This window comes from Carya illinoinensis, chromosome 1 (genome assembly GCF_018687715.1).
Source record: "Carya illinoinensis cultivar Pawnee chromosome 1, C.illinoinensisPawnee_v1, whole genome shotgun sequence".
Classification (NCBI taxonomy): Eukaryota; Viridiplantae; Streptophyta; class Magnoliopsida; order Fagales; family Juglandaceae; genus Carya; species Carya illinoinensis.
In genome coordinates this window covers 51,515,396-51,529,612 of record NC_056752.1, presented here as the reverse complement: position 1 = coordinate 51,529,612, position 14,217 = coordinate 51,515,396, and the positions used below count along the sequence as shown (strand labels likewise).

General features: G+C 35.5%; 1 protein-coding gene across 5 annotated transcripts; it reads right to left on the bottom strand.

Annotated features, from left to right (window-relative positions):
• Positions 1 to 693: 693 nt before the first annotated feature.
• Positions 694 to 13,391, bottom strand: LOC122282649 (coatomer subunit beta'-2-like). 5 transcript variants are annotated; one of them, XR_006230437.1, is made up of 26 exons: positions 13,234 to 13,390; positions 12,958 to 12,978; positions 12,645 to 12,706; positions 12,293 to 12,347; positions 10,079 to 10,115; positions 9,617 to 9,942; positions 9,389 to 9,520; positions 9,127 to 9,275; positions 8,256 to 8,324; positions 7,712 to 7,862; positions 7,000 to 7,065; positions 6,511 to 6,699; positions 6,033 to 6,173; positions 5,866 to 5,940; positions 5,547 to 5,723; positions 5,356 to 5,447; positions 5,149 to 5,265; positions 4,608 to 4,722; positions 4,385 to 4,456; positions 3,716 to 3,912; positions 3,520 to 3,613; positions 3,204 to 3,310; positions 2,919 to 3,048; positions 2,539 to 2,718; positions 1,696 to 1,745; positions 694 to 1,107 (listed from the first exon to the last, which is right to left on the bottom strand). XR_006230437.1 is itself a non-coding variant. In XM_043094598.1 (26 exons), the coding sequence occupies exons 1-25, from the start codon at positions 13,234 to 13,236 to the stop codon at positions 1,697 to 1,699; spliced, it is 2,796 nt and encodes a 931-aa protein (XP_042950532.1). In that variant the 5' UTR covers positions 13,237 to 13,391; the 3' UTR covers positions 694 to 1,107; position 1,696. The 5 variants fall into 5 exon arrangements, 4 of the variants coding, with proteins under 4 accessions (XP_042950532.1, XP_042950564.1, XP_042950542.1 ...); XM_043094598.1 differs by having other exon boundaries at positions 1,696 to 1,785; positions 2,589 to 2,718; positions 13,234 to 13,391; XM_043094630.1 differs by having other exon boundaries at positions 2,589 to 2,718; positions 13,234 to 13,391.
• Positions 13,392 to 14,217: the final 826 nt, after the last annotated feature.

The window sequence follows — 14,217 nt, the reverse complement described above, 5'->3', positions numbered from 1 at the left end:
TTTAGATATAATTTTAATATTTAAGGAACCAATACCACAATGATAACTCATAAACGGGTACTTTTGATTTTATTAATTTTGGTCTGATTTTTTTGATATATTATATATTTATATACATTATATATAATATTATATATATTATAATGTATAATAATATAATGATAATATATTGTAATATATTATAATATATATTATAATTATATCATAGACTATAGTGATAATATATAGTTATTTAGATAGGATTTTAAATTTTAATGTTATATTAATTAATAATTTATCATATAAATACAAAATTATTTTATATATAATGATATATAAAAATCATATAAACATATTTTATACAAAATAAAAAATTAAAATATATATATGAGCCGATTTGATCCGATATTAGAAAAAGAAAAACTAAAACCGAACTGATTTAGACCGATTTTAAAAAGAATGAAACTGATACCGGACCAAACTCACCAATTTTATACGAGAGAACGGATGAGATTATTCCAACTCTTTTGGAGTTGGAGAAATAATCCATTAGTTCAGCATAACCTTACACAACCAAGTGTTTCAGGCTAATACCCGATCAAAGTCAGATTCTCGACGTCTCAAAAGATTGAAGCATTTGCATTCATATGGAAAAACTCTCAATCACCACCTTGGAATAAAAAAGGATGAGAAAACGAATTGGTGGAATCGCTATTAAAGAATCTCTATTTATTTATTGAGACGTCCATCAATTTGATAAAGCTCACAAATATGAAATGATTATTATAAGGCACGTTTACAATGCAAGAAGATTCCCCTCGACAAACCAGGGAACCAAGAATATCTAGAATCCGAATTGTAAAAAATAAAACAAAATCTGGGTAATAATCACTAATTCAACCTTCTCTACATCCACAAAGGCACAGAAGAAGTCATGACAAAACCTCAGAATAAGCTAAAAAGAGGAAGGGTAGGGGGGGACAATTGAAAGAGCAAGTGAACCTAAGAAACTTTTTTTACCATGTGCCCAACGACAAAATTCAACGTGCTACAAAGCCACAACATCGGGTAAGAGAAACAACCAGTCCCCTATAAATCACTCATACATGTACCCCCCCTTCAGGAAACCTGGTATTGAAAAGGAGAGGAATTAGACAGATTAAGAGAGGAACCTCCTTTTGAAATAATATTTGGTCAATTTCGCAAAAGATGATTTAATTTCCATTCAACACTGAAAGTCTGTTTATACCATGAAAATATATAATCACAAATAACAATTATTGCATTCGTTTCCAAAAACTTGGGAATTAAATAAAAAAAACATTGCTTATATGCGTCCAGAGGCACTCCAAAATAAATCAGTTTTTACCCCGATGGCTATGTGAAAAACCACACGGACTTCTACCAAATACCATATGCAAAATCTTTTCTCCAAAAGAGTCCAAAACTAATGATTATAATTACAGATTATTGAGCCATTGTAGAGATTCTTCATTTTTGTTTTTGTTTTTTTCTTCCTTTCTGTTTAATGAACAGGCGCATGCATGTCTGGTTAGCATCTATGCATGTCTGGATAGATTAAACACTGGCATGTATTTATAACACTATTCTCTGCGTTAATTAATATGATATTAATCTTGCCTAGAAAAAAAAAAAAAAAAGAATCTATTCATTACATCTGACATTTCCCTTTTATTTTCTCTCATCGTTTCTCACCTCAAGTAAGAGATCCATACAGCTGGGAACCTACTGGTGTGACGTAAGCACTGCCAACAGAAAGGAAGAACCGAGTCATGATATAAATACCTAAACTTTCATGTTAAAAAAAAAAAAAAAAAAAAAAAAAAAAAAAAAAAAAAAAAACAGATCAATAAATATTCAAAAGTTAAATAAGGCAAAACAAGAGAAATTTTTTTCTTTTTCCTTTTTTTTTGTGGGGGGTGGGGGGGACCTAAATCAAGTTCCTAGCAATGAAGAGTAGAAAAATTATCTATACACACAAATCAACAATTTATACATGAATTGGTGCGCACGCATAAGCAATGAAGAAAAGAAAAAACATCTGTAATTTTGTGTCCATACTTGTAATAAGCAAAAGATTGGAGAGCAACGGACTCTTTGAAGATTAAACTAGAAATTGAAATCGAATAAACCTCCAACAGATCATTAAGATGTAAATTCCATATGATACGAGAAGCAACTAGCCAAATGAATGTAATACAACCTACGGAAGTTATATGGCTCTAAGAATCAAATGCAAAGAAATTCATATGTTGATGTTACTACAACTAGCAGACAGGAGTTGGTCATTTGCTATACAGTAGCATACTAGATGTGATGCATACAAATGCTGAAAATATAGTTCCTATAGATAAAGCATACCAATGACAAAACAACAAAAACAAAAATGACGGATAATTACAATCATAAGTAGTTGTAGGGTTAGTTCTAGTAGATAAAGTGCGAGGAGAAAACAAAAAAGCAAGTTGCGAAAATGGGAGTTAGAAGTGGCACTTTAGAATCAATTAATCACCAGATACAAAATTTGGATTTTCATACTGGCCCAACCAATTGCTTTTAGGCGGACGGGGTTCCTTCATTATTCGTACCCCACTCTTCTTCAGCCTCGTTACCGTTAACGAGTACCGCACCATCTGTTGAATCAGCATCCACTACGATGACCTCCTCTTGGCTTTCTTCTTCACCATTGTGTTCCTCTGCATTCTGTTCCTCTCCATTCTGCAACCCATAACATAAGTTCACGTGATCATGAAAAAAAAAAAGAAATCAGATTGATACAAGCACATCAAAGAATTTGACACAGAAAAACGCTGTACATACCAGACATCTCTAAAATGTTGCCCACATAAAATTATGGACCTATTTGCATTAAATAAATAAAAGACATTTTCCACTAGAAATCTATAGGTATGGTCTACCTCATGATTTGAGTCTCCATTTTCAAGGGGTTCCTCATCATCCACTTGCATGGTTCTGAAAGCCTCCACAAGTGTGTGGTGTGATCTATCAGCATAGTCAACATATTCACGTGCCGGAGGATGAACACCCCTACAAAGCAGTCAAACAAACAAAGTTAATACAAACTCTCTTATTAAAATAAATAAATATTATCTATTTGGATAGTATGCATGGAGAAAGGCTTGATAAGAAGTAAAACATTATCCAGCAAAAAGTTGGTTGGTAAATGCATGAGTGCTTAGTACCTCGTCTCGGCAACTCTGGACTCTACAGAAAGAGCAACTTGCCAATCCTCAAACAAATTAGGATACTCCTCAGGGTCAGCTAAAGATTCGGCAGCTTTTGGATTAACCTACAAAAACAAAGTTACGTTTAACAATCTACACAATCAAACAAGGATAGATCCATACAAATATATGTACATGATTAAGCACAGCCTTTTGAATTACAATAGGCTATAGCCAGTATTTGTTATCACAACCTTATAACTGATATTGGGTGACCAAGGCCTGTTATTACAAAATCTGAACCAAGCACAATGAACAGGTGAAAAACAGTAACCTTATTGAGGTCCTTCCTCCAAATTGCAACTATCTCTGAGACCTTGCTTGGAAGATAAGATCGTGCCATCAAGGCAGCCTCAGGTATCCGATTGCTGCAAAAATATTATTTCAAGAATTATATTCTCACACTTCAAGTATAGAATAAAAAAATATAATTTTTTTTATAAGAATAAAAAAATATAATTAAAATATACCTTTCCAACAACAGCTGAAGACACTCTTCCAATTTACCCAACATGAATAAGCACATAAACGCAACATTGTTCTTTCCCTGCTCTTTAGCACGGGATGCAAGTTGTGATATCCCTTCAGCATCACCTAAAGAAGAATAGAGCAGCAATAAACCACTCAAGTCCATTGCATGCTTTAAACATTCCTCAGCCATTTCTAACTGCAACACTCCAATAAGAGAGTAATGTCAATCATGTGAAAAATCTAAACAAAAACAAGCATTTAATAGGATAAATTTCTAGAGAATTGCGGCTCGGTAAACATTTTCCATGCGACAAGAGGGTAAGAATCAAACCACCAACATCTAATAGGAGACTGCTAGGAGCATAAGAAAATTTTGACCCACATTTGTCAGGTTTAAATCAGAAAGCTTTGAACAATTTTCAACCCTAGATTACTGTCTTAATTGTCCATACCTAGAGCTAAATGAGATATGAGCTCTTTTTAATTTAAAAATTATTACATAAACCCTAGACAAGTTAACAGTTCATTTAATAAGAAAATCCAAGCATGCGTTCAATTTTTTGACACAGTATCCTATCATACAGATGTGGAGAGTAGGAAAAAGAAACCAAGATTCTTTTCTAATGCAGTGAAATTTATATTGGCAATATTATAATGCAGATCAAGACCTTTCCAGTGGACATAGCCAATTCTCCCAATTGCTTCCATTTAGACTCACTCTGCACTTCCGAGGCAATGCTCTGCCAAAAAAGCATATGAATATTACTTGGGCAATAATTGATCATTGAACATATTATTCTTCAAAAGAAAATTAAAAATGTTCCAATGCTCGAGTAGACAATAGTTCTCAAGGCTACTTATAACCTCTAAACATAAATGACTTAGATTTACCTTTGCAACCTCTAATCTTCCAAGCTGTATGGCCAGTTCGAATCTATAATCAGGGTCTGTAGCTACTTCAAGAGCATCCTCAATCATTCCACGTGATTCCAAGAAACGAGCCACACTATCAATAAAAGAAAACCATTATTTAGGATCCACAAAACATTTCGATCCCTGAAATTTCACATATATCAGCAGTAAAAGAGTTCCATAATAATTTTAGTACAAAAAGATCTGACGAGAGAGATCCAATATGCAGAGATGGTCACCACCCATCTTGAAAAAACATACAAATCATAGACATGTAAATGATATACTTTTATAATGAACAGGACACTGACGTCCAACATCTACCCAATAGAAACATAAGGTGAGAGCAACAGGGGATGCCACTAATATGCCTAGAAACAAATCATTTCCAACTGGTTGGACCATAAATGAAACGCTAGTGTCCAAACAGCCGAATGTATAAAATAAAAATAAAATTTTGTAAATAAGAAAAATTAAAATGCCATTGCCTTCATTTTGCCAATTCAAATTCTATACATACCTATTATGATGCTCCTTCGGAATTGAAGGTAACACTTCACTGGCCCTTTCTAGGTCTCCACGCATCACAAGAGTCTTATACTCAATCAAGCTAACAAGTAATGTGTATCCAATAACGCTGCATGACCAAATAGAATATACAATAAAAGGTTAAAGATAAACCAAACGGCTATTGACTTCCATTGACAGCGACCAAAACCCTACTTACTTGAACTCTTTGTCAATTAGATACACCCGACTTTGACCCGCAAGATAACCCAACAAATACATTGGCCGGTCCAAATGAAACATTGTTGTCACCTAAATAAATAAGAGTAATTATCAAGATGGCCTTTCAAATCCATGGATGGAGAAAATCTGGATATAGTGGACAAGTTTCAGCCAAAAAATGGACTATACCTCACCGCCAACACAGTAATTGAGCCTCCAGGAGGAGTTGTTATAAATGAAACAATCCCCAACCCATATACCAGTTCTGACACGTTCATTCACTTCATGAAGAAGTTCAAAGGTATCCTCAACACCTTGCTCATCTACAGGTCTTCCACTATCGAAATGAGAAGAAACTACGTCCCTCTGCAATTGAAGATCAAATCAAGTTCATAATAAATTGCACTAAATCACACATAAGAGAGTGGGCACATAAAAGCAGAAAAAAAATAATTAGTCTCCTACAAAGAAAATTTTAAGTGGAAGGCAAGATTAAAAAGATCCTTACACTGTACTTCAGGATGTAGAATGATGTATCACTGGCAATTGCCACCAAATCTCCACTATCAGCCCAATAGAGGTTCTGAGATTAAAATGAAAGAGTGAAACATAGAAAATAGTACAGATGAAAAAAAGGGCAACTGAAAAGGGATATGATAATATGTTGTTACTTACTTTCACATTAACATCAATTCTTCTAATCAACCTGCATTCAGCCCAATCATAGAAACAAATAAAATCATTTGAGCACATTGCCAATAAAGCTCCCCCATAAATACGATCAGCCGAGAAGGTTGGACGCACGCTCCTCTTCTCCTGATACATACAATCTCCATTAAACTCAACACAAGATCACTTAAGATTGATATTCATTAAGTTGGCCAATGAAATGGAACCAATATTCATAATTAGCACATGATACTGATAAATGAGACAAATTCAAAACCCAGTCATCCACATCGGGAGATTTCTATGCCCCTTCCCTAATATGAAGATAAGATATTATTACTCAAATTGGAAATATATGTTACAACTGTCAATCATCCAACCATCATAATGTGTTTGAGGAAATGAAACTGAAAATCAGCTGCCAACATTAGTGACAATAAATTAACGGTTATCTTCAAACTCTTTATTGGACATATTGACAAACCTGGAAATTTTTACTGAAAATCTTTATCTTTGATGTGCTTTCTCTCGCAGCATATTCTCCATCTGACGACCAAGCAAATTCCAAAGCCGAACCGAATGATCTGTTTCTCCATGCCAAAGCTGTATAGATAATGTACTCACCATCTCCGCAAACAACTACAAACCTCCCATTGGGGTTGTGCTTCAAGTTCTGAAAATAATAAACAGTAAAAAGTAAAGTCAGTAGAACTTACAAATAGATACACAAAAACAATTCATAAGAAAATTGAGAAGAATTTCAGGAGCAAATTCTTCACATCATATCTTATAATCCACACGCATTAAACAACAGTTTTCTTTCTACACCAAGTACAGTACACGTTACTTACAAATATACATCTCTTTATCATCACAATAATTACATGGTAGAAGCAGAAGAAATGAAAACCACACTAAGATAGTAATGAAATCACAGAAAACTCAAAAGCAGACCAGTAGGATGCCATATAACCTGTGGATAAAGGTCACAAGTTCCCAGTTCCTTTACAGCCAAAGGCAGTCTTTCTCCATCAGCAACCTAAAAATCAAAGCAAGCAGAAGTTACATGGCCACCAAAAATAACATTTATTTCCAGGTGTCCTGTCATGCAACAAACTAAGGGTACTTTGGATTTTCAAAACGGCTATTCCCATTCCTAAAAGGATTCAAATTCTTTCGTGGAAACAACAAATAAAGGTCTCGTTGGAATTTATCAAAATTCATAAAATATTCAAGTCCCACAATTTTTTCCTAAAACAAAAACGATTATTTTTATTTTCAACCTTAAAATAATAAAAAAATGTAAAAGAAAAGGAAAAAGAAATTTGATTAATATTGTGAGGGTGGCCAGCAGTGGGCCACCTCACAAAATGCCGGGGGTGGTCGGACCACCAATGGACTGGGATTTGAACCATCCACGGCAATAAGGGTTGGGTGGCCGGCCACCATAGAAATTATATATATAATTTTAATTTAGAGAAATAAAAGAATTTTCGAAAAACTAAATTGATTGCCCCCCAGTAATAGCTATTCCTCTCAGAGGAATATGAATTCCTCATTTTGAGGAATGGTTATTTCCTATGTGGTACCTATTCCTTGTAAAAAAAACTATGGAATATCTATCCCACAGGAGCCTATTCCGCAAACCAAACATGTCCTAAGGGTCTTGTTAATTGAATTCATACCTCCAAATCTGCTCCCACACTCTTAATGTTCACAGTTTGAATTTCATTATGCTTAGCCCAAATGATTTTTCCACTGTTGTCCATACTAGCAACAGGTTCTTCTCGACCAAGTTTCACCATAATGGTTCCTTCATCATAACCTATCACAACCCTGGACAGACAAACAACAGTTTTGTAGATTTTAGTGTGAAGAATAACAAGAACATGGTGGTCAAGATTTGAAAGATATAAAACAACTTCAAAACAATAATACATGGGCCAAATTTCCCAAAACTTCACCTTATACGAAGAATTTCAATTCATGAAGATATACAACTCAAGAAGAGACGTGCCAATAGACATAAAAACAATTTAAATGATGATTCCCACACTGTCTAAGCAAATAAGCAAACTTCATAAATTAAAGTGCCCCATAAGATGATCTGAACCAACTCAATACATTTACAATATCCAATAATGAAAATACATCCGCAAAGTACTTCAAGCTTACAGGAGTAACGATGATGATATTCAATTAAGAGAAAAACCTCATCAAGAAACTTACCGACGAGAACCTTTCATATATCCAATAGCCCAAACTCTTTCAAGACCATAATTCAATGTGTTTTCAAGCCTGTAAGTAGATGAAATTGATTAAATGTCTGAACGTTAAGGGTTGGACAAAATATATAAATTCAGTTATATATTAGTAGGATTTCCCAAGGAAAAAAGGAAAAAATAAATTATGCAAAAAGAGATGAAAAAGGAGAAGATAGAAAAGGGCTATGTAAATGTATAAGTTTCAACATTGTGTCAATCCTGGTGTCGATTCAAATTTGAAACTCCAGCCCAATTGAACCATTATCAAGTAATTTTTTTTATATGTAAAAAATTTCAATCAAAAACCCAAAAGGCACTACCCAGATACATGGGATGCAAACCAGGGAAACATCTATCTAGAAAATTTATTATATAAATATTAAGGACGTCCACATTCATTAGGTTATTTTAACCAGACCAAAATGATTGGTTCTCATGTTTCCATAAGCAAGGTTACAAGTCGTGGAGAAGATGTATCATCCACCACCTAAAGCACTTGCAATTCCCTGGACCTTCTTCCTAACGGAATATAGTTTGACAAGGACATCTAGGAACCCATAAGGCATAAAAGAAGGAAGGGAGGATAGGATAAAAATACTAAAAAATAAAACGCCGAACATTGTTTCAATACGACACCGAAGTAAAAACTCGTTCATGAACACTAGTTAATTTGAAATCATTCATCATTGCATGAATGAAACTGTTATGCAGAAAACAAACTGATTCACAGCCAAAAAAGAAAATTCTACCAGGGAAAAGAGGGCAGGGAAAAAAGGTTCACTAGCCAAACCCATCTCAGGGAAAAACTCAAGAAAGTTTAGCACAAAACATGGTACCTATAAGTTGTGGAATGCCATATACGAACTGTTCCGTCTTCAGAACCAGTTATTATTATAGGAAGGTCAGGATGAAAGCATACTGCGGAGACATTGTGCGTGTGGCCGTCTAGTGTCTGGACACAGCTTTTGGTCTGATAATCCCACACCTGCTTTCATAAAAAAATTTCCAGCCATAAATGTTCCAGATCATCGTACATAGTTTAACCAAAAGTTTCTTGGCCCAAAAAAAGAAAAAGGAACAAGTGACACTGTGACAGACCTTAGCAGTGTGATCATCAGAACCAGTAATTAGATAAGGTTTATCACCACCAGTAAAGTAATCAACACAATTAACACCTTTCTGATGGGCATCCAATGTAAAATTTGGGTCGGGGGAGCCAAGATTCCAAATCTAGAAAGAAAATAAAACTAAATCATTATAAGCATAATTGTACCAGATGAGGGAAATTACAAGGAAAAAGGTCACCAACAACAAATCCCATTATACCTTTATGGTGCGATCGAGTGATGCACTAGCAAATGTATTGGTGTCTTTTGGATTAAACGTCACTTGCATCACGTAATGGGAATGCCCCTCAAAAATCTGAGTACAGACCCACCCTTTTTCCCAATCCCAAAGCTTTATGAGCATATCATCAGATGATGACAGCACATATGGAAGGGTAGGATGGACAGCCACACACCTAATGTAATCTGTGTGCGCCTCAAATACTTTTACCTTATCCATTGTGTTGTAATTGTATACACGAATAAACATGTCATCAGCTCCAGCAACAACCCATTGCTTGCGTGCTATAAACTTGGCTGACCTGACTGTAAATAGGGATATAGCTTTAGCACCCTAACTCAAATAACACCAACAAAGATAAAGCAACAAAATGATTTTCTCAATAACCTCATTAAGCAAGAGAAGATGGTTAGACTTCAAAGTAAAAGTAATTTCAGATACCTGGTAGCTCTGTAACCTCAAAAGATTTTGCCATAGTCTGATACAGGGAGATTTAAGTTAGACATCAATGGCTAGAAAGATCTCCAAAGCACTCTAAATATAGAAATACATAACACCAGTCCTTTTTATTAGTAAACATGACTACTATAAGCCATGAAATACCAAATAAAACCATAAAGGACTTCAATGCATCACATCGTTGATTATATTGTAGGCACACGCGGTGTCTTCCCAAGTGCTGAATTTAAAACATAGAATGAGCAGAAAGTAGAAATCATATTAGTTCAGTTTTTTTTTTTTTTTCCCCTAAGCAAGTCAATAGCATTAAACTAAAAACATGATACAAGCGGAGGGGTGGGGTTCCCAACAAACACCCCAAAATATTAGTTCAGTTTTTTATTACAAGTAAACGAAGATTTTACTGAAAAAAAATATATACAGATTACTCCTAAAGTTCAAATATTATTCTATCAAAACATGAAAGTGTGCTGAGCCGAATTTTTTTTTTTAATAGGTAATAAGAAATTTTATTCCAAGTAAATAGGCAGGCATAGCCCAATTACATGGGAAGTGTACAAGAGAATACACCTAAATACAAACTAAAGCAAAAAAAAATTAAAGAACAGCATTACAAATATTCATATCGCTCACAAGATTTTTCACCCAAAAATTTAAAGTGCTAAAGAAAAAATCCCTAAATTCCCCCATAGTGCGTTCACAATCTTGGAAACACCTCCCGTTTCTCTCAAGCCATAAACACCAAAACAAACATGAAGGAATCATCCTCCACTCAAATTTATTGCCTCCACAACCTGCAGCACCTTCCCAACTAGCCAGGAAATCCACCACATGAAAAGGCATCACCCAAGCAATGCCTACCCTTGCGAATAACTCATTCCACAAAATAGTTACCATTTCACAATGAAGAAACAGGTGGCTAACAGATTCACCATCTTTTTTACACATGAAGCACCAATCCATCACATATAAACCCCTTTTCCTCAAATTATCAATAGTTAAAACCTTCTCCAGCGACACCAACCAGCAGAAAAATGCAACTTTACTGGGCACTCTAGCTTTCCAAATGCATTTCCAGGGGTATGTATTACTACGATAACTATTTAAAACCTTATAATAGGAATTCACAGAGAATCTGGACTTATTATCATTAACCCACAGCATCCTATCCTCCCTGATCAGATCACTGAGCCAAATGATTCAAGGCACACAAACAAATGGACACGTGTGTGGGCATGCACGCACATGTGCGCATGCATGTGCATATAAATACATGCTCACACAGAGTGAGAGAAATGCCGTACATATTTGACACAGAACAGGCATGAAGAGGATCAAAGCTGAACTAAGACATTAAATGACACCATCACAGCACAAGCATTTGGGATTTTCATCATCGCCAAGTTCATGAGAGAAGCCTCCAAGGCATTGTGCATAAGCAAGAAAGAAAATCAAGTCAACATGGAAAGACGCTACCAAGGGATCTTATTAGTGAATTGCGAACATAGAATTCACAAACTATAAGAATTGAAATCTACACCATACACGAATCATGTGGTGTGACGCCCTTAGGACAGTGAATCACTAATTATGTCTGTCCTTTTTCCCCCAAAGAAAAAGCAGTACCTTCCATAAGTTCGGGATTTATGTGTGGCACAATGAGAGAGATGCTTCTATAATGGATTTTGACAAAGAAAAATCATGACTCAGTCAAAAAGGTTCCTGCCATTTCAATCCACTTGAAAATACAAGAAATTTTCTTGGGGGCCAGGTGGTTTTTTTGGTTTTGGGGGTGGGGGGTTGCTTGAAAAATGTGGTCACTAGAAAGGTATTCTCCGCAAAATTTCTTTCCATCCACTGAGGATTCCCTCAGGATCTGTTAGTGTTCTGTCCCCTTAACAAGTCACACGTGATGTACACTCCTGGGGGAAGGCTGTGTCTCTGTGTGTCCATCTGTCTGAGAGTTAAGGGAGAGGGAGAACACGTTTGACTACTTAAGAGTGTATACTGCTTTAAGGAAGCAATAGCGATCCATTTAAAGATCGTAAATAAAAAATTAAAATTAAAAAAAAAAAGTTCAGTACAACTTTTTCAAGATTTCATACAGATCTCACCTTGTTACAATTAACAACAAAATGCCCAAAAGAGAAAAAGTTGTTTCCCAGGTCATTACTGTCTGTCAAAACAATACCATACCTGTGATTGGTAGTTCCAGATACACACGGTTCCTGAATACAAACTCGCAAGAATCCTGAACCAAATTTACATGCGTCAGACTTCAGTACATTACCCTTAAATTCTCACGATAAAACTTACATTTTCAAATTACATAGTTGTAAAGTCATGGTTTTGCATGGAAAATGCGTTATTCCTAACTAAATTTTTCCCATAGAGTGCTTTGGAAAACAATTTGACAATGGGAACCACAACTCAGGAACTTGTATATAGCATTGCTCTACCACTAGCTATGTTAACTATAAAAGAAATAGTACTAATTTTTGTATAAAATAATGTGAATAATAAGAATAACATAAAATCTTAAGTTTACCATGGTTCTGTGGGATGCAGATCTGCAGACTTTACTCTTTCTGATCTTTGAGCAAGCTTTCTCTGATACAAAGATTAACAAGAAGAGACCGTTACTCAGACAATTAACAGGTTCAAATTCACATCCTGCCTGGTTTATACGAACCCTTTAATACATTAGAATGACATTTTTTTTCTCAGTAACAAAATAGAAAGCCTAAATTCCCGCCGCTGGTTTTTTTGTGTGTGTGTGTGTGTGTGTGGGGGGGGGGGGGGGGGGGGGGGGGGTTGTTACGAAAAAATAGCAGGGGACTTGAGATCTAATTTCAAGTTACCTTGATTTCCAGTCTGAGAGGCTGCACAAACACAAATAACACAACCAGACAAAAAAACGAGTCAGTTATCAGCCAAACACCAGATCTCTCGTAGAAAATGTAGCTCGAATAATTCTACGTCTCACGTTCGAATCAATTAATATCAAACCCATTTCATTCTATCTAACCAACTACTAGATCAGAAATTACAATCAAATCGAATAGAATTTGTGCCAGATCTAAGCTACAATGAAATGCAAACGCGTTTGAGAAATGAAATCGAATAGAAAAGCTCACCATCTTTTGCGGATTTGATAATACAGTAGCTTCGATCGGAACCAGGAAATCAGGGATCGAAATTCACAAGCCGTACAGATCGAATAACGGGAGCGGGAGGGAGGGAGAGCGGGGAGGAGTGGGGTGTTTCGGTGTTGAATCGGAGAGACCTGCGTGTAAATATTACTCTGTAGTTAAGAGAGTGAATTTACCAAACTATCACTGGGTGGGATATTCTAGTGCGGAAAGGCGTATGATAAAAGGAGACGGTGTTGACGGATCCAACGATGGAATTTAATGGACGATTAGTGCCCGTGCCGCCGACTGCCACGCTGGCAAGGAAGGGCCCACTAGTAGGTCCTTTGGTCCTTTGTTAAGTTATAATTTTTAATTTTGCCCTGTTATATAATATATTTTTATCTTTAAAATATATTAAAAAAATAAATATTAATACATAAATTATAATAAAAAATAAATATTAATAGAGAGAGAGGAAAAAAAAAAAACCAGGCATGTGGCCTACAACCCAAGTAAAGTCTTGTAATGAAACTAAAGGCCATACTTAAGATTAGTGGGCCTTTGGAAATTTGGAAGAGCAGTCAGGCACGGTGGGCTGTTCAAGCAACCCGACCCGATCGGATGCAAGGGATTTTTGGGCAGAAAATTTTCGAAGAACTGATTACCTAAACCGATTTGGGCTACGGAATTATCGGTTTTTCGGGCTGACTCAACCAGTAGTTTTGCCTCCACAGTAACTCTCGAGTGCATCCTCCCATCTTTGCATGACTTAGATTTGAAATTAAATAGAATCCAAACAAGTAAAGAGGACAGGGAGTTGCAAAATTAAATTGTGCTTTATAGGAAAGGAGAATTGTAGATATTTGATAAAAAAAGAGATGAAAGAATGATAAGAGAATCTCGTACATACCAAACCGACAAGACATCCACAAGAAGAGTAGCATTTTGCAAGAATCTAGTCATTAGAATTAATATTCTGTAGTACCA